General features: G+C 47.6%; 1 protein-coding gene across 1 annotated transcript in view; it reads right to left on the bottom strand.

The window, feature by feature from the left end:
• TRPC5 (transient receptor potential cation channel subfamily C member 5) overlaps positions 1–21,290 on the bottom strand; it is a 157,631-nt gene that overhangs the window by 72,100 nt on the left and 64,241 nt on the right. The window contains exon 3 of the mRNA XM_075940904.1: positions 3,242–3,763. Coding sequence (XP_075797019.1) covers positions 3,242–3,763 — 522 coding nt within the window. The remainder of the gene's footprint in view (positions 1–3,241; positions 3,764–21,290) is intronic.

Raw genomic sequence — 21,290 nt, 5'->3', positions numbered from 1 at the left:
GCGCGCGCAAGTGCGCTGCCAAGCCCCATTCAGGTCAATATAAGGTCTAATACTACAAGGCAGCAGTTCTCAAACTTCTCTGCACCCTGACTCTGTTCTGACAATGAAAATTACTACACAACCCCAGGAGAGGGGACCAAAGACTGAGCCCACTCAAGCCTCACAATCGTGGGGGAGAGGGAACCTGAATCCCCAAGAGCTTCTGAACTGAACGCGGGGCTTGCAATCTTAGCCCTGGAAAGTGGGACTTGGGCGTGGGCTTCTGACTTGTTGTGACCCCAGATCAAGACCAGCTTTGGCACCCCCATTAAAACTCACAGTTTGAGAACCCTTTCTACAAGGTAACAGTCAATCTACACTCTCACTGACGTCCATTGGGGGAAGTGGAAGATGCCCCATGCTTTGAAAGCTTACTCCCCCAAATCCTGGAAGGACTGCTGAAAGTAAGGAAGAACCGGGATGGTCAAATCAGTGCACTTATTTATATTGTGTTAACATAACCACTTCTCATTGCCTCTTCACAACCATTTACAATCCCCACTGTAATTACCTTTCAGGGTACCACCAGATGGACTTTTTGTGGGACTGCCCAGATTTTGACAAGGCAGTTCCATTTTCTCCACTGCTCCACTCACAAAAATAAATTCAGAGTAAAATATTTTTTCTCCTCCCAGTTCCAGTCACAGATTCCAACAGAAAAGCTCATATAGGTGAAGGATCTGGCTACCCGCCATAGTGTTTTCTATATCATCCATCACATAGTAGCAAAGTAGGTAGAGTAAAATTTTCAAAATACCTAAGTGACTTAGGAACTGGCATTTAGGCTTCTATGTCACTTCAGTTTTTCTGAAAGATTTATCTGCAGTATCTAAGTAGCAGTTGGAATTCACTTAACAGTTGGGCAGCTACAGTCTATGATACGCGCCCTTAATAAATAACACTTAAATGTAATGTGAGTTACTCCCAAAAGCTGCCATTATGCAACTTGAGTGCTAGGCTTCTAATATGTCAAAGCTTCCCAGTATACTGCAGGAACAGCAAGATGCTGCTGACATCTGTTGATATAATGGTGACCCAGCATGATGAAATGGTGCCACGTTAAATATTAACAACACTCCATCACCACACTGAAAAACAACACAATGTGATGTGACATCATTGTCTTTTTGGGACCTTATTTAACTTATTCAGCAAAAGCCTGACCTGACTGAAATGACAGGAAATTTTGCCACTGACTTAAAGCAAGGTTTCATCCATTGTGTCTGCCAGGCCCACTTAAATGATTCCCACACTCCATTGGTGTGAGCAAAATCACAAATCCATGTGAAGAATAACTAGCAGGGCCGTATTTCCCTCATAAACCAACCGCCAGTCTATTGGTGGAGCAATATGTTGTAATGTGCTGGATATTGCCAAGCCTAGCTCTTTGCGTCTGGGACCCTGTGCTAAGAAGATACATAGAGGATGGGAAGGAAGCATCTTCCATCACTCTGCAGGTTTCCTTCTGCTAATGTGGCCTTTATGGACTATAGAATGTGTCAAGGTACGCTCTCCTCATCCAGGACAATGGCATAATGCAGAGCCTCAAGTGGAGGGTGATTAGATCAGCTTTGAAGCTTCAAGGAGGCTTAAGAAACAAATGCAATGGAGAAGTAAAATAAATTAAACTTCTTAGCTATGCTAACTAGATCTTACCCTTTGAAACTCAGGGATATCACTGGCAGATGGCAATTGATATATAATCTACTGAGTTCTGTCCTTGGTTTGGAAATAGAAGGAAAATCCTGAGTCAACTAATGAAACCCTGTCAGCCTTTTACGAGAATTTGATTCCTCGTCCTTGTCCATTGAAGGGTACTGAAGTGTCTCTGGGTTTCCAAGGCATTTGGATGACTCTCTCTTGTCTTTTAGCAGAAGCATTTCTTCCTTTTTTCTAGCACTAAAGGCAGGGGTTTCCATTTCTAGGAAATTTTTCAGAGTCCCTAGAGCCTGGATGAAGCAGAGCCAAAGAATGAAACTGGGGTCTTTCAGGTGTCAAGCAGTATTTTCATGGCTCTTTAGACAAAGATCCATACTCAGAGGTAAGCAATGTTAATTGCAACTACTATTTCTTTAGTAACAACTGTGATATTTAAGATTACAAATTGTCCATCATTACCCTTGTTTACAACATGCCCGTAACTTTAATTGTGCAGTCACATGGGTTTGTGCATTTAGTATGTATGTAATTGGAACTCAGATATTGTGGGCCATGCTCGAATGAGCAGAGTAAGGGCCAATTAAATGCCTCCAATATGTATGTGTCATCTTTTGTCAAGGGCTTTTGCCTTCCTTTTCCTGATTTTTTCCCCCTTCTTCCTACCAGCAGTAGTAGTAAAATGAAGAAGCCCATCTATAGCTCCCAACTTTGAACACTGTTTGCAAATGTGTTTGCAACAAGAGTGTCCACCAAAGGCACAGAGTCACGGTTTGTGCTTCACTTGCACAAGCTCAAAATACAGCTGCAAACAAAACAGGGTGACCATTAGGGACGTGAAATGCACCAGAATCATTGCCCTTAAGGCTCTTTTTTTGTGACACCTGCTCAAGGCTTATTAAAACCATCTCTGTTTTTTTTTCAGGTCTTATCACTGCAGAACCACTTAAGGATGCTGAGCCTATTGTAGCCACATCCTCTCAAATTCAAATCCATGAGCCTCTGAGAAATGGTGGGGTCAAGAGAGCTGCTGATACTAGCACGAGTTCCCTTGCTCAGATAGTCCTGCCACTGGAAAGGCCCAGGGCTTTGGATTTAGTGAGAAGATAATGATTACAGAGTGTGTCTAGAAGGGGATTTGATGCTAGCATCCTTAAAAATCATTGAAGGCTATTAGATAGCCATGGGCATAGTTTTAATTCAAGTCTGACTCAAATCTGGTTTAGACAGAAAATGAGGCTCTCAGTCAATGCTAAAGCAGGACAGCAAATGCTGAATTTTGATCTTGAGGCACACTGCATACCTCCCAGAGGGTACCAAGTGCTCATTCACTTTAGTTGTCATCGAGGGTGGGTGGGTTTGGAACCAGCTCTTGTAGCCCTACTTGCACGTGGTCTTGTTTTCAATCCAAACACATTAACTAAAGTATCTCAGCCGGGCCACAGTCCAGGCGTTCCTTCAATGAACACAAGGTTGGCCGGGGAGTAAGTCATTTTTACCCAACATAGATGGCTTTGGGAAACCCCCACATTAAGATGACTCTTACCTCTTTCTGATGATACTTTATTGCTACCTTTAGCTTTGCCAAATCATGACATTTTTGGGGATCCAGCTCCTCGCTCTGATCATCCCTGTGGTTGAGAATGATCTCCAGTTCCCTGGAGCTCCGGGCCTGGTCCAAAAGGTCCTTAGCAAAACGTTTGCACTGCTGGGAAAGCTCTTCATATTCAGCCTTGAACTCATTCTCCACTTTGCTGAGCTCCTTCAGTTCCCAGCCCAGCCGGAAGGCTGTCAGAATAGGGTCCTCACTTGATAAGGCAATCAACGAAGGGCTGGCTAAGGCTTTGTAGATATTCAGCCTTGACCGGGAATGCCTTAGGCTGTCCACCTCAGAACTGGAAACACATTCCACACAGTTACATCTGATCTGGTGTGGGCGCGGTATTGTTACCCGTCTTTGGACAAGCAGTTTGATGATTTCGTAGTTGTTGGTGTGGGCCGCTAACATTATTGGGGTGATGTCAGGGGTGAATTCTGAAAACTGGGTGTCCATCATCAAGGTAGGGACCTACACATAACAAATAAATAATAATAATAATAATAATACTCTCAGTCAAGGAAGTAGGAAATAGTAATTCATCTTGTATACAGTTACACTAAATATGACCCATGCTGACTAAGCAGGGTCATTCATAACATTTCACATTCCGCAAACCTTATTTACTTCCTTTTTGCGCAAAACTTCCTTCTCCAAAAAGAGTCCGGAGACCCTCACTGCAGCAACCCAGAGCCCTTCAACTCAAATTCTGGTGTGAAGGTTGCTCAACAGCCCAAAAGGAGAGCTCTTCCAAAAAAATCAATATATTAATAACAATAATGATAATAATAATTATAATGATATGATAATCTCAATCTGTGGAGATATTTAAGAGTAGGTTAGATAAATGTCTATCAGGGATGGTCTAGACAGTATTTGGTCCTGCCATGAGGGCAGGGGACCGGATTCGATGACCTCTCGAGGTCCCTTCCAGTCCTAGTTTTCTGTGATTCTATGATAATACAGTAGTGCCTCAGAGTCCCAGCCATGTATCGGGACTTCATTGTAAAAAAGGTTGGACCTCCCTGGTCCAGCACTGTTGGGACCTGAATGAAACCAAATGAGAGAATTTGTCGGACCGGGGAAGTGTCCCCTGCCACCGACTCTAACCCAGCTGGCCCCCTGCCTCTGGCCCCTCCCCGTATACCCTCCACAGCCAGGCTGTCCGCCCTGCTGCTGCTGGCCCCTCAGCCCTGACTCCGGGCTGCCATAGGTGGCCAGGGTTTTCTGCCCCATGTTCCACACTGCCACGGGTGGCTGGGCTTCTTCAGCCCCCAACCCCGTGCTGCCACAGGTGGCTGGGCAGCTCCAGCCCCTGGCTCTGTGGGCAGCCAGACTTCTTTGGCCTCCAGCCCCTCGCTGCCACAGGCTGCTGGGGTTCTCCAGCCTGGCCCCAGTATTGCTATGGGGCTACAGCCCTGCTGCCCCCGGCCAGGCTGCTGGCCCCTCCTGCCATTAGGCTCCCAGGCCAGGGAATGCTGGTTTTCAGAGGTGCAACCTGCAGGTGCTATATAAACACAGAATAAAATGATAGTCCTTAGCTGAGCAAAGGGGTTGCTAACTTTTGTGTAGTAACAACTCTTCAAAGGAGAAGAATGTTACACAAATGCCCTCAACACATTTATAAAAGGTTTGAAAAATATTAAATGTAAAACGAATGAGCTACAATCTACTGCCAAGCAGCCACTCCAGGGTGTGCATTATTTGGCCACCAGTGCAATTTTCAAGTTGTTAAAGGCCCAGGTCTGATGCCGAAGTTAAAGCTTGCTCTATTGTGGCTCATTACAGTTGTCAGAGAGCAGAACTATGCGGAAATGCACATACAGACCCACCCCTCTGTGCATTTCTATTTGCAGCATAGGTCGCTCTTTTTGTTGTGTGGTAATAACCACTCCAGCACACTGTACTTCATGCCCCTCTGCACTCACTCCTGGGGCTGACATTCTGCTACTGAAAGTGTGATTGCAGGTTCTGGTGAATAGCAGGCACATTTCCCCTGTGTGCTTGTCAAAGGCATTTCACAGAAGAATTTTAATGACAAGAGGCATTACTCAGTCCACTTTAGAAAAAAACACACTGTAGCTAGTTAATAATCCTTTTATCTGACACGTGTAACATGACATAATGGTGGCTGAGAGCAGCTGTGATTAAACCTGGGGCTCAAACCTGAGGCTCAAAGACTCTCCAAAACCTCTATGCAGGCCAAGACTGAAAGCCAGGAAGGTAAGTTTGGTGCTATGGGCTGTAATACTGTCATTTCCCCCAAACATGCAAAGGGCTCAGTGAAATGGAGGTGTGGCTGGTCAGGTGAGGAGAATGACAAAGCAAATGACCAAGCTGGCTAGCAGTTTCTGTGTTTGCAAATGCAACAAGGCATCTGCCTGGGCACCACAAAATGGGAATTAATTCTCCAGCAGGCCACACCCACACAGGTGGAAAGATTTGTCTTAACAAGGCAGAGCTCCTGACTTGCACCAGGGGATTCTATAAAAGTGATCCCCTGACTACTCACTTGGATGTACTGGGGGTAGGAGAGGAGGTGATGGTTTGCCTATATGGTTAGGGACTGGGGCTCACTGCTGCTTAAGGAGAGCTGCATCTATTTTCTTTTTGTTAAACTACGTAGGCTATGTCTACACTGCAGGCTTTGTGTGCAAGAACAGTTGTTCTTGTGCAAAAACTTGCAGAGTGTCTACACTGCATGTGCATTCTTGTGCAAGTAATTTTACAGTAAAGTGTTGGAAAACAGGGCTTCTTGTGCAAGAGTTATTCCTTTCCCCATGAGGAATAAGCTCTCTTGCACAAGATCTCTTCCACAAGAAGGCAGTGTGGACAGGCAACAGGGGTTTCTTGCACAAGAAAGCATCCATGCTGCCATGGGTGCTCTTGCACAAAAGCACATGGCAGTGTAGATGTGCTTTTGCACAAGAACTCTTGCACAAAGCAGTTCTTGCACAAGAAGCCTGCAGTGTAGACCTAGCCTTCGACTGTTAGCTTAATAGGCTTTTTAAAAGATGTTGGTAATAAACAGCAGAGAGGGAAGTTCTCTTTGCAAGGCTTTTGCTCCTTGGTCACACTACCAATTTAGGTACATACCTTTTTAGATGGCAAATGAAAGGCACAGAGTTCACTTGGCCACATTTACTGCAGTCTCAATTCTAAAATAAAATGCACATGTGCATAATGACCTAGTTATCTTTCTCTCGTGAGTCAGTGCTTATTGGCTACTATACCCTGCTCTGGGCTTCAAGCTGGAAAAGAAACAATTTTCCTCTCTGTAAATTCCATTATGATCAGGTAACAGCTTTAATTTTTTTTCTTTCGTGGTAGAATGTGCTGTATTTAGACTTGTAGAAGAAGAATATTCAGCCTCCCATGAATGATTGATTCATGTTTCTTTAAATAAAAGACATTTGGAGACAAAATAGTGACACATGGGGAAGGGACTGAGCCAAGCTGCCCTGGAACTTTGCAGGCTTTCAGAATCTGGATCCAGACCTGAATTTTCTAAAGGGCTCTTTTTATCCTTTGATATCTTAGGTCTGATTCAGTATTACTATTGTGCAGATAACAGTAGAGATTAAACACCGTAACCAGGGTGGCCTTATACAAATACAAGACAGTCCCTGCTGGGAAGAACTTACATCTAAGTAGGCAGAGAGTGAGAACGGAAACAAATATGCCATCAGCTAGAGGGTGTTGCCCAAGGTCAGGCTGCAGTTGAGTGGCAAGGTGAGGAACAAAACCCACCTCTCCTGATTTCCTTTGTAGTACCTTAAGCATTTATAACTGGGGCCCATCTCTCATTATAGTTGTATTATAAACCAAACCCCAATAGAGAGATACCAGGTGAAAACAAGGGCTGTGATGATATCCGCTCCCTCCCTCCCAGCCCTTTCCTAAATGAGCGATGCTAAGAAGCAGCATGCTGGCTAAAAAATTTACATTTCATGACTTTTTGGTGATTTGGCATCAAGCCATGCTGGGCTTCAAATACAATCTTGGTCTGCGACTCTTCTGTGTAAAAGCTTGTGTTATGCAGAGAAGGCCTCCGGTAATGATGCAATATTTGATGTATTATCGTTGCAGTGATTGCTAATGCTCCGTCTGTGGCCCAGCATATATCCGCATTGTTCTAACAGGTTGAGCTCATGTTTAACTCAGCTTATTCCACATTTTAGGCTAAATTACAGTGATGGAAGCAGAATAGGAATAAATTGTTTCACCCCAAAGACTGTGCTAAACTCTCCCAAGGTTATTTTCATTAAGTGACCTGATAACAAATTCTCTTCCATTAAGCTCATCCCCTGACAAAAGCTGTTATGCCGAATCCCTCAGAAGCCCACTGTCAGTTCTCACTTAACTGTATGTGCCTTTCCTGCATTTTATCTTGGTAGTGTCAGCTTCAGAAATTAAAACTACCATTTTTAACAACCGATGAAACCCTTATTAACATCTTCCTTGAGTTAATCCTCACAAGGCTGGGCTATTCACCCACTACATCATTGCCTTTTTTGATGATACTGCAATGAGTGATAATTGGGTTTTTAAACTAATTCCCATCCTATTTTGGAAAGATTGCAGTTTTCCCTCCCATGAACTCATTGCTCAACCTACTTCAGAGTTTTCAAGCAACCAGCAGAAATACTGTTTTATTCATCATTGGAAAGGCAACATTTGTAGTAAATAGTTGACAGGACCGGGAGAACAAGTGCTTGGATTCCAGTCCAGGCTGCAATCTTGAGCAAGTCACTTCACCTCTCTGACTCAGTTTCCTCCAGTTAACAAGGAAAAGATAATATGCGTTGTATAGACTCATAGATTTTAAGGTCAGAAGGGACCATTATGATCATCTAATCTGACCCTCTGCACAATGCAGGACACAGAATCTCACCCACCTACTCCTGATTATTCTCTCACCTATATCTCAGATACTGAAGTCCTCAAATGATGGTTTAAAGACCCCAAGATGCAGAGAATCCTCCAACAAGTGATCCGTGCCCCATGCTACAGAGGAAGGCGAAAAACCTCCAGGGCCTCAGCCAACCTATCCTGGAAAATTCCTTCCCGACCCCAAATATGGTGATCAGCTGACCCCTGAGCATGTGGGCAAGACTCACCAGCCAGACACCCAGGGAAAGTTCTCTATAGTAACTCCTATCATCCCACCATTGGCCTATTTACCACCGATAGTGAAAGGTCAATTAGTTGCCAAGATCATGTTATCCCATCAAACCATCCCCTTCATAAACCCATTTAGCTTAATCTTGAAGCCAGATAGGTCTTTTGCCCCCACTACTTCCCTTGGAAGGCCATTCCAGAACTTCACTCCTCTAATGGTTACAAACCTTTGTCAAATTTCAAGTCTAAACTTCGTGATTGCCGGTTTATATCTATTTGTTCTTGTGTCCACATTGATATTGAGCTTAAATAACATGCTTTAAGAGCCATAGATGACAGTCACTCAATAAATGCTAAATAGTTATTCTTTTCCAGTTAGAAGATGAAGATTACTAGACGACACAACACCTCACAAAGCAATAACTTCCATCACTCAAGACAGACCACAGTGCAGAATCTCAACCCCAAAGCCGTTCATCTAGAAGAGCACATACGGCTGATTTAGCCACTGCCTGTTTTGTCATAAATTGAATTCAGAACCACAAGGAGTTATTTTGAGGTTCTAGTTTGGACAGAGCTGGGAACAATGGTTCTTAGGAGATTTTTAGCCCAAGATGAATCCTGTCCTTTTTCTAGTCCCTTCTCAAGATTCACCTCTACTGTGGAGCCTACAGAAAATTGCTAGCTGACAACTAAAAATTGCTAGCTGATTGCTAGCAGGGATAACAGGAACAGGATCTGCTTATTAATTATTTACACCAATAAAAGAAAATCTTCCAAATTATTCAAATACCGACCCTGAGCATCTGCCTTTTCTTAGGGCAGTTACCCTCATCTTCTTACACCCACTTGTGGTATCTTCTTTTCACTTAGAAGGAACCACCTTTTACTATGTCAGGGTTGGGAAACCTAAGGCCCAGGGGCTACATTCAGCCCCTGGCTTGCCTAGATCTGGCCCCTGAGGCTCAGGGTCCCTCCCCCCAGCATGCTGGCACTCCAGCTGCACTCCCCCCGCCACTCTTCTGTGGGCTGGAGCACACAAAATCTACTAGACTGCCCCCACCCCAAGTCTCTGGTGTGCAAGGGGATTGTGGGGAGAGTCTTTCTCCTCATTCAGGGGCCACATCAGTGAGGGTTTGCTGGGTTCTTTTGTTTGTTTCTCACTGGCGAGCAGTCCCTGATTTTTCTGTGGGTCAGCAGCCCCTGACCCAAAAAAGGTTCCCAACCCCTGTACTATGTGATTTACAACACCCTGCAAAATAAGGCCCTGATCTAATTGGCATAGAGGCACTCTTGGAATACTATTAAAAAAGTAAATAATAATCCCACGAGAATGCTCATCTTGTGACATTTCCCCCTATTCACAATAGCAGAAAGCACCTGAAATAAACAGAGCAGGCCTGAAATTCACAAGAAGAGTTCACAAGATTTCAGAGCCATCAAACTCAAGCTCAGGTGCCAGCTCTGATGCAGCTTCAAACCTGAATCCTGAATCTTCACCATCAAGACTGCACAGGTTTGCCCAAGCCTGTATTTCAGAATATATCACACACCCCTTTGCTCTGCCAACGAAACCAGACTTGACGTCCCATTTAATTCTTTCTCCCGTCTCCATGGCATTCTCTATTCTAGCTCCCTCTGCAGAGATGTGCCAGCCTCAACACCCTCCCCCCTGCGTACATAGTCTCTCCTCACTCAGTTCCCTCAGAAATACTCATTTCCTCAATTCCCACAAAACCTAGCTCATTTCCAACACTTTTTCTAATCCACTATGATTTTGCAGAGTAGAGAATGAGATCAGGCAAGCCAAACAAGCTTGGACTCTTCTCTGGACTTCCCAGTATGTGTTGTTTTAGCTTTATTTACATCTTAGCCCGTGAAATCTTTGATCCAGGGCCAGGCTGCATTTCTGTGCCCTGTATAGCACAGAGAGTATTAGCATATTGATAGTGCTTGCAAATAATGAGTAAAAATATTAACCTGAACCTTACCTGATCTGGCTTCAAACATCAGCTACTCAGCTCATCTCTAATTCATAAATCAGCATATCACCTGGACTAGTGTAAAAGTCTGACATGAACATTTACTTAGTGTGGCTATTTCCCACCAATTAATTAAAATCTAGAGCAGTGGTCTCCAGCCTTTTTAACCGCAAGATCACTTTTTCAAACCTAAATACCCTTGTCCTGCTTTTTCCCGCCCCGTCTTTGAGGCCCTGTCCCTGTTCCACCCCTTTTCTGAGGCCTCACTCTGATGGGTCCATCACCCTTCCTCCTCCATCCTCATTCACTTTGACCAGGCTGGGGTAGGAGTTGGGGTGCAGGCTCTGGTCTTGGGCTAAGGGGTTTGGAGTGTGGGAGGGGCTCCAGGCTTAGCCCAGGGTGGGAGATTGGGGTCCAGGAGGGGTGTCAGGGTGTAAGCTCTGGGAAGGAGTTTGGGTGCAGGTGGACTCATGTCTGGGGCAGGAGGTTGTGTGTGGGAGGAGGTTTAGGGCCAGGACAGGAGTTCAGGAAGCAGGCTCTGGCTGGGCACAGTTTAACTGAGAAGGCTTCCGGGTGGTGGAGCAGTGGAGTTAAGGCAGACTTACTCCTGCCATGCCCCTGCACCTCTCTTGAAAGCAGCTGACACATACAGCGGTAGCTCCATTGTGCCATGTGCTGCCCCTCATCTACAGGCACTGAGCCCACAGCTTCTACTGGCCACGGTTCCCTATTATTGATCAATGGGAGCTGCAGAGTGGTGTCTGCTGGCAAGGACAGCATGCGGGGAGACCCCCTGCTCTTCCTTGCTCAGGGACTGCAGGGACATGCCAGCCACTTCCAGAAGCAGCGATTTCCATAGGGATAATTACTCCAACCATGACAGGTTAGGCATTTGAGAACCCACTATTCAAAGAATTAAATTTAAGCATAAGAGAGAAATGAAATTTACGAAATGCACAGACCAGTCAAAAACCAAAACTACCCCACTTTGCAAGCAGTAAAGAAGTAACAACAGCCCCCCCACATATGTGTGGGGTTGGAAGATGAGAGTGAAGGACAGTATGTGTGCTTGTGAGAATGACAGACACACGCAGTGTGTGAGAGTGACAGAGATTTGCATTGCCAAGCTCCCTCCATCCCCTTCTCTCTATATAGAGATAGGGTATAGGAGTGGAAGGAGGAGGGACACTCTGACATCAGCATCCCCCTTCACTCCCACATCCTGCACAACAGGAAATCAGCACGTGCTCCCTCTCCTGTCATCCATTTCCAGACAAACAGACTAGGGACACCATGTCTACCCATCCTGGCGAATAGCCATTGATGGACCTAACCTCCATGAATCTATCTAGCTCTTTTTTGAACCCTGTTAAAGTCCTAGATTTCACAACATCCTCTGGCAAGGAGTTCCACAGGCTGACTGTGAACTGCGTGAAGAGACAGCAGTGAAGCACCAAGTATGAAGGGCTTGAAAACACATTTGAGGTCAGTTAGGCATACAGTGACTGGGATGACTTTTCGGATCTCATCTCCCTGGCTGCATCCACGATACAGACTTTCTGTGTCTTTTTGTGTTGTGGGATCAGCTAATCACCAATTATAAGCAATTCCAGAGATACTGATTTCAAAGCCTAACCTGTTGATGGGCAGCCTAGGCTAGTGAATGGGCCACATGAGTGGCTCTCCATCATCTCAGTGGGCCGCAAGATTGTCCTAACCTAGAGCGTATCCCAAGAGTGGGTTGTTTTGCTCACTGCACTTGCATACCTAGAATTCATGGAGTGTGCAGACTGAACCATCACAGAGCTTTGATTGGATGCAGAAAGAGTGCACTGCTCGCACAGTCAATGCTGTGTGCAATCAGCACACAACTCACTTCGTGTGCCCTTTTTTTTAGATGTGTATCCCTTTAGTAATACCGGTAGGGGAAAAAAATACGTGGAAGGAAACTAGCAGAATCTGACAACCCTGCTCATGGGCAATGGTAAACAAAATGTCTCATAGGCCACCAGTTGCCCACCACATCCCTAACATCTAGTCAGCTATGCCTGAGGAGGCTCGGTACAGGGCTAAGAAAGTGGCACTGTAGTAACACTGCATAAACACAGTGGCTGTTTTTTTTAGAAGAGAGTACTTCATAGAGCATTAGACAGTGGCGTCAGAGTTGTAGCTGGCGTGTCATATTCCGTCCTGTGTTTAAGAACTGCAGTGTGGTCAAATAGACTGCCAAAAGAGGTCACTATTTATGGCTCTTGCTGCTATAATAACTCCTCTTTTGTGGGGGAAATCTGAGAAGAGAAAGAAGTCTGTAGAAGGGAAGGATTTTACAAATAGGGTACCTAAGGGCATGTTTACACAGCAGCGTTATTTCAGAATAGTGGGTGTTATTCCAAAATAACACAGTGAGTGTCTACATAGCAAGCCTGTTATTTCGAAATAATATCAAAATAATGGGCATCTTATTCCAGATTCTGTCATCCCCCTTTTATGAGGAATAATGCCTATTCCGAAACAGCTGTTTTGGAAGAGGGTGTGTGGAGATGAGGCAGATGGAGTTATTTTGAAATAAGTGGCCTCCAGGAAATTACACAGCTGTCTTGGTAGCCACTCTGTCCACACTCTTCAGAACTCCATAGTCCCCTTTCCCCTGTAGGTGTTAAAGCTGCAGGCAGAAGGGAAAGGGCTTGTGGCAGGAAGCAGGCCCTGACTGCATCATGCCACACAGCAGGACCCTGCGCAGCCTTCCCTGCTGCCATGGCTGGGCCCACCACTCCAGCCGAGCGCCTCACAGCTGCCAGCGCTGCCTCAGGCAGCTCCCAAGCCCTTGCCCAGGGCCAAAAGAAGAGGGCAACATCTTGGTCTGGTGTGGAGCTCCTGAATCTCCTTGAGATGTGGGATGAGGAAGAAAACCAGCAGGATCTGGTGCAGACATTTATGGCTGGATGGCCAAAAGCCTGGGCCACACAGGAGCAGGTACACATGAAGGCCAAAGAACTGCACCGGGCCTGCACGAAAGTTGCACTCCCGCTCAGGGGCGGCACCCTAGACCTGCCCCTACTACAGGCAGCTCCACTGCATCCTGGGAGAGGGTGCAGTCCCATCCCACCCACTTGTTGTGGACTCAGGGCTGGAGACACCCATTATGAGCCACCTGGAGGGGAGGAGGAGGACAACACAGCTAGTGTGGACATGATGCCCACCAACCAGGAAGTCATCCTGGCCCTGGAGCCAGTATCCCCCTCCCAGGATGTCAGCCAGGGATTGGATGATGGCACGGAAGGCCCGTTGGGTGAGTTCCATTATTTTCCGGTGCTCCTCACTCAGCCTGGGGATCCTAATGCAGCCCATGCATGTGGGGTGCACATGGAGTGCCAGTCCTCAGCACACAGCCCCAGGAGCCTGCCAGAAAGTAACCTTGTGCTCCTGCTCATAGGGGTTCTGGAGAGGCCTGCCCTACTCCCGACTCTGTGGTAGGACATCTTCCCACCACTAAGGACGCTGAACGCTCCCAGCAGAGCCGCACACACCACATAGTCCTGCCAGCACTCCCAGGGCAGCATCTGCTCCCAGGCAAGTGTGGGGAGGCAGAGGACACCAAGCCCCTGCATGGGAACCCGCCAGGCGGAAGGACGTGGAGGGACCCCAGCAGCACCCTCCCCGGTAAGCAGTCTTCTGCTCACATGCACCTCCCCCTCTCCTCCTGTGGGCAGGGATAGAAATCCTCTCCCTGTGGGATGCTGCCACGGCCGGACCCACCGTGTGTGGGGCACGGAGAGAAGCTGAGCTGCCCTGTGGCCACCCCTCCCACCTGCAGGCTCCCGGTCTGGCTGGCACCTTCCTGTACCTGCTTGTTCCCGGGATGTGGGGGTAGTGAGGCTCCCCCCCGGGACATCTGTGCCCCTGTAGGAAAGGGCCCTCTGTGTAGGCCACAGATGACCTAGCTCAAAACACATCACCTTCTTCTGACCTGAGACCGTTCGGGCTTGGCTCAGCGATGAGGGCTGGCTGCAGGCACAGTGTCTCCAGGGTTGACTGCCCTTCTCTTTGTTCTCCACAGCTGCGAGAGGGGCACACTCAACACCTCCCGTGCCATCCTCCCGACCCCGCATGACCTGCAGGCGCAGGTGAGCCCAGGGTGACCTGCAGCGAGAGCACATCGCTCCCTGGACCAGCAGGACCACAGACTGGAAGCGGACCTGGAGCTGCACCAAAACACCTGGCAGGAGCTGCTGTAGCAGGGCTGGACCATCTGTGTGGTTTTCACTGCCATTCTTGATCGTCTGGTGGCTGCTCCTGCTGCCACTCCAGCTCCCAACCCTCCAGCTTCTCCCCCTAGCTTCTCCATGGCCACCAAGGCCCCCTACATCCGAGGCAGTGGAATCACCTCAGGCAGGCACCACTCCCAGCCCTACTCTGAGCTTCTCCCCCCCTTTCCTCCTCCCTCCTCCTCCTCCCAGGTTCTTTCCCTAGTCCCTCCCCAGTTACATTTACCCCAATAAAAAACCCCAGTTTATTGTTCCAAAGCCATAAGTGTTGTTTATTGTCTGTGCAGAGGAGGGGAGGAGAAGGGTGAAGGGAGGGGTGTGGGAGGAAAGCAAAGCGGGGCAATGCATAGGCCCTTGTGGGAGGCCCATAGGGGAGTGTCATTGTGGTCCTTGTGTGAAGCGCTTCCGCAGGGCCTCTTGGATATGCACAACCCCTGATGGGCCTACCAGATAGCAGCTGTGCATGGCTGCTCAAAGGCCCTGCCGAGCTGGTCGGCCTCTGCCCCCCACCCTGACAGGAACATCTCCCCCTTGTTTTCACAAATATTTTGGAGGCAGTGGAACCTCCCCTTCAGACAGCCGAAGGCGCCCTCCACAACCATGTGGGCCCTACTAAGCCTGGCATTAAAACATTGCTTGGTGGGGTCCAGGTGTCCAGTGTAGGGCTTCATTAGCCAGAGGGTAGGCTGTGCCCCTACAATGCACATCATCATGTCCACTTCCCCAACACTGATGGTGTGGTTGGGAAAAAATTGCCGGTGTGTAGCTTCTGGAACAGGCTGGAGTTTTGGAAGATGCCTGCATTGTGCGCCTTCCCTGACCACCCACCATAGATGTCAGTGACGTGATCTCAGTGGTCCACGATGGCCTGCAGCACCACAGAAAAGTTCCCCGTCCGGTTGATGCATTCGGATGCCTAGTGCTCAGGAGCCCGGATGAGGATGTGGGTACCATCCATGCCCTCCCACCCCGCAGTTGGGAAAGCCCATGGCAGCAAAGCCAGGGACAATGGGGTCCACGTTGCCCAAGATGACAAGCCTCTGCAACAGGATGGTGTTGATGGCCCGCACCACCTGTAGAAGGAGACACACAGAGAATCACAGGGTTGCCAGGGGCCCTCGGGAGTTCCCGAACACAACCCACAACCCCCCCGCCCACACACACACACACACCAGGTGCAATCCCAACTTGCCCCATCTCCTGGCAAGGTTTTGCGAGGGCAGGACTAAAAAAACTTCAGGGAGGGAGTTTCCACCACCACCCCCTTCCCTAGGGAGCCCCATTCCAGCAGTTCGCCACCCTCCTGGGACCATAGCACAAGAACACCATACCTGCATGACCATGACCACGACAATCGACCTCCCCACACCAGACTGGTTCCTGACAGATTGGTAGCTGTCCAGCATGGTGAGCTTCCAGATGGGAATGGCTACCCGCACCTGGAGGGGGATGGTGGGTGCCCGGAGGACAGGGGTGAGCCACTTACACAGCTCCAGGAAGGTGTCCTTCCACATGCAGAAATTCTGGAGCCACTGCTGGTTGTCCCACCGCTCCATGATGATCCGATCCCACCAGATGGAATGGGTGTCCAGTTGCCAGAAATGGCTGTGCAGGGGAAGGGAGGATGGGGTTGAGCTGCATAAGCAGCACATGGAGAGAGGTGAGGAAGTGCCCTGCAATGAGCTAGGAGTCCTCCTGCAGACCCATGAAGGCAGCCTGCAGTAATTGCATCAGAAGGTGCAGCATGAGATGTAAGACTGCTTGGAAGCAGGTCCGGCTCCATGGCAGGAATGTTGTGATGTCCACAAGGGCAACCAGAGCAGACAGTGAGAAGTCTTTGCTGTCCTCAAGGACGTAGGCAAAGGAGAAGAGCATGAGACAGCTGTACAGAAGGATGGATCCCTTTAAGCATGAGCCTCAGATACACTCAGGCATCAGCTACGGTATCCCAAAATAGCCTCACTGTCTAGACGTACCCTAAGTGACCTAACACTGATCAGTCTGGAATGAGCACTTCCTCCTTAACTGGCATGAGTGTAGTTATCAGTGGTACACTGCATAAGCTGCTCTCCCATCCTGATGAGAGTGAAAGAAGTAAGATGATGCAGCTGATATTTAGACAAACAGGAAGGGTAGCCAGAGCATGGTCTGTTTCCTGATCTCAGCAGGATGCTGTTAAGGATTAGATAGCTCGAGTTTATACCTCCTGCATTTTAAATTAAATTCAACCTTCTGGCTTGCTCTTTACTGAGGCAAGGGACACGATTTAAGAGGAACCTACTGGAACCAAAATCCAGTTTGGAATGCTCAGCTGCTGTCATAATGAAGTTTTAATTCCATTGATTATAAAGTAGCAGGAATTGGATTCTGTGCTGTACGGATTTGAATAACTGAATCCACTTTTATGTTCATGACTTTGGATTTATACAAACATATTTGAAAAGTGTCTTATAGTGACAAATTAAATATTGGATTAGAATTTAATTCTATGATGCTTCCACTCTACCACTTAATAAATTTATCTTCTATTATTATTAATTTACATAGTGCAGGGGGCTAGCTGAATAATATTTGTCAAAATCAATAGACCAGAGGACCAAATTTCAACTTTGTTTACATTGAGATAAATCCAGAGTAACTCAATTGAGTCACTCCACATTTACAGTGATATAAATGAGATCAGAATCTGGCTCACCTGGGGGGTTGGCATTCTTTTAAGTCTTGCCAAAGCCCAGTTGTTCCCTAGTTACTTGCTAGACATAACAACTATTCCCCAAGATTCTCCAGCAGCTGTTCAGAAACATATCTAGTAATGCTGATAAAAGAGTAATTCCAACTTAGCCCCTTTACTGCAGTCCACGTGGACTGATGTGTTAGTGCATATGAGAATTTTTTTTTACCACTTAAAAATATAAAGTGCTGTTTTTCACCTTGTGGGTTTTCATCTAACCATTTTAAGAGTTGATGGGAGCAGAAGTTTTGGTGACAACAAAGACTAAAACCTGACAACTGTAGGCTTTTGTTTTTTCAACAGTTGGAAATTCATCTTGCTCAAGGGCCTACCGCTTCCAATCCTGTTTGGACTTTATCCAAAAGGTTTTGGAGCTCCATTGTACTTTACACATTGTACATTTTAAGCATTTTTAGAAACCCAGACATGCTGAAGTAAAAATACTGAATGGTTGGCAATTTGAAGAAATTATCAGGCATAGCTCGAAATGACATCTACTTTTCATGATTATTATTTACAATTTTTTTAAAGATTTACTCAGAAAAGACTATTGCATTTCCAGCCTTTTTCTATGGCTTCACCTGACCTACATATTCTCAATCAGACAAAATGGTAACAAGGACAAGATGTGCTAATACAATTTAATATCAGTGCTATCTATGGTCTTTTATGTCATCTTCTTTGTATGTAGAATGCTTTTGCCTGTAATTTGTTAATATATGCAAGCAGGGTATGAATCGTTGTGTTTCAGTGATGAAATATGTCACAGCTTTTGTTTAGAAAAGGGGCTTGTTTTGTTTTTAATTCCCACTTAACCATACTTCTATAAATTTCAGTTTTGATGACAAAGTAACATTGCAAACTCTGTGGTCACTTCAGGGCTGGACTTTATACAGTCTGACTCTGCCCAATGGTCTTCCACAAAGCAGATCTCAAAATGTACAAATTCCATAGCCCGCCACTCATTTGATTTTGTTAGGCTAAGCAAGTGGTGGTTGTTATTACAATACATAACATGAAATTTGATACTACAAAGTGAAAAGGCCACAGCATCACTTCTGACAAAAAATAGCAATTTGAAAAATCAAAATGAGGAAGATCTTTCTTTGTATCATTTATCCAATACCTTTCTTACTTTGTTTTATTGTTATCATTTCAAAACCACATAGTTAATGACACATTTTAAAATACGTCTGGAACAAGATCTGACTCACCAATAGCATCAGAACTTTGGCATTTTCTTTCTGCATGGTGAATATTCAGATGCAGCACCCGAGTCCTGCTCACATGCCCATGATGCATGCTGCCCTGAAACATCTCAATTTGGCTGCTGTGCCAACACACTCCTTTAAGGTAGAGTCAAGTTGAGAATGGCCATTGGACAGTCTCTGCAGGATTTCCACTTAACTGGTAAATAGAGGTGGGAAACAGTGTTCCCCATAAGTTGAGTGCTTCGGCGGCCACCCAGGAGAGATTTAAATGCCACCTACCTGATTGGCAAAGTGCCCACAGCCAACAGCATGCCTTGGTGCACATAAAAATTTATTCTGTCCATGGATGGAAAAAGTTAGAGGGAACATTGGTGGGAAGTATCACTGAAATAACATTCTCAGCCCCAGAGTCAGAAGGAATGAAATGTCTTGTCATTAACAAAGCCAGCATAGGAGGCATTGGAAGGTTTAAGTTATTGTCACAGTGTGGGGGCAGGTGAACTTCAAGGTTAGCTATGAGTATATCTGGTAGTCTGAGCAGACCTAAAGGAATACTGCCAAAAGCACCTGTGAGCTGGTGCCTTGCAATGTGACTGGACCTGTGACAGGGTGTGCATACCCCACAGTAGAACAGCAGGGGGGGAAACCCTGTGGGCGGAGGAAGTCCCACCCCTTTGGGCATGCTCCAAGTGCTGGGGAAGTATAAAAGGCCAGAGAGCATCTCAGTCTGGCCAGCAAAGGGGAAGGATCTCTAGACAGAGCTCCAGTTCTGCTACAGCCCGCATCCCAGATAGAGGGAGCTGAAGTTCCAGAAGGCTGCCACTACTCCGCCCCAATGGAGACCCAGGGAGAAACCACTGCCGGGGAGCTGGGAGACATAACATATGTTCACATAACAAACAGATTGATCAATGACAATTATTTGTATGTGCTGCTAGCAAGTGACACAGGGCCATGTTGAGGTATTAGGAACACTCTCTCAAATGAGTAAAGTTCCTAGTGCAGTGCCCATTATAGTTCCAATTCCCTGACCCTTTTGCCTGTTTTTGAGGCAGGGAGTGTTTCATCTGTACAGTTTTTGGCAGAAGGGACTTGAATATATTATATAGAGCGGACGGACACTAAGGCCGTGTCCAGACTCAGGGGTTCTTTCGAAAAAAGTACCCTTTTTTCAAAAGAACTTCCCCTGCGTCCAGACTCAAGCCGCGTTCTTTCGAAATTAAATCGAAAGAACGCGGCTTTTCTTTCGACGGCGGTAAACCTCGTTTCACGAGGAAGAACGCCTTTTTCGAGGGAGATCCGTCGAAAGAACGTGAGTCTGGACGGGGGGAGCCCTTTCTTTCGAAATTATTGGCCTCCAGGAACAAGCCCTGGTGGACAATCTGGGCCATGGGTTGCACGTCTGTGGTTCCTGGCTACAGCCATTCCTTAAAGGGACAGGCGCACCCTCACCGCCACTTGTTGCAGACAAGGAGCCAGAGCACACGGCGACCTTGCTGCAGCATGTCACAGCCCCAAGAGCGTCCTGGCCCTTCCTCCAAGCCTTCTGGGGACCCAGCCAAGGGCTCCAAGCGCCGGGCACCATCCTGGTCCGGCGCAGAGATCAAGAGCCTGCTGGAGCTGTGGGGAGAGGAGGAGGCCTTACAGGCCCTCAAAAGCCGGCAGCGAAACGCCGAAATTTATGGCCGCATGGCTGAAGCCCTGGCCCAGAAGGGCCACTACCCCCGCACCAAGGACCAGGTGCGCTGCAAAGTGAAGGAGTTGCGGCAGGGCTACGCCAAAGCCAGGGAGGAGAGCTCCCGTTCTGGGGCAGCCCCCCACTACTGCCCCTACTACCCAGAGCTGGACCAGATCCTGGGTGGCAGTGCAGAAGCACGCACACCACAGCGGTTCGTCCAGTCTGGATTGGCAGACCCCGTGGTGGATGCTCCCGAGCAGGACCCAGAGCAGTCTGGAGACGGGGACATGGTGCCAGAGGAGGAGGACAGCAAGGAGATGGCGACCCTCACCCTGGAGCCAGTCACCCAGACCTCTGAGGCCTCCCAGGCGTCATCTGGCGCGGGAGAGGAAGCAGCAGGTGAGTACAGTGAGTTTGTGTCACACCTGGGGGGGGGGGGAGGTAGGTGGGTGGGTGCACAGTGGGTGATGCACAAGGGAAACCTGTCATGCTCAGGCTGATGCCCAGGTCTCACACACACACACACACACACACACACACACAGTGTGACCTTCAGAATGTCTGCTTCCCCTGTCTCAAGGGAGAGGGCATGCCCTTTTGGACAGCTGTTGCACACATGACTGATTGTGATAGAAATGTAGCCGTGTTACTCTGATCTGAGGAAGTGGGTCTGGCCCTGGAAAGCTCATCCCCTAATAAACCATCCTGTTAGTATTGTAAGTGCTACAGAGTCCAGTTTATAGGACTGATTGTGTCTTCTTCTTTTCCTCCACAGCCGGACCAGCCATGGAAGAGGGCCGCAGCACCCCAGCCCCACCTCCATCTCCATCTCGGAGACATGGGAGCCGCAGACACAGGCGTGTCTACGCCGACATCCTCCGGCAGCACGTCGAGGCTGTGCAGGAGCAGAACGCCATCCTGCTACAGAGGGCGGAGGCAGAGGAGCGGTGGCGTGATCGGCTCATGAATGAGCTGGTCCTGCAGCGCACGGTGCTGTACGCCACCCTGAG

Source organism: Pelodiscus sinensis, chromosome 13 (genome assembly GCF_049634645.1).
Source record: "Pelodiscus sinensis isolate JC-2024 chromosome 13, ASM4963464v1, whole genome shotgun sequence".
Lineage (NCBI taxonomy): Eukaryota > Metazoa > Chordata > Testudines > Trionychidae > Pelodiscus > Pelodiscus sinensis.
This window is presented reverse-complemented; position numbering and strand designations above follow the sequence as displayed.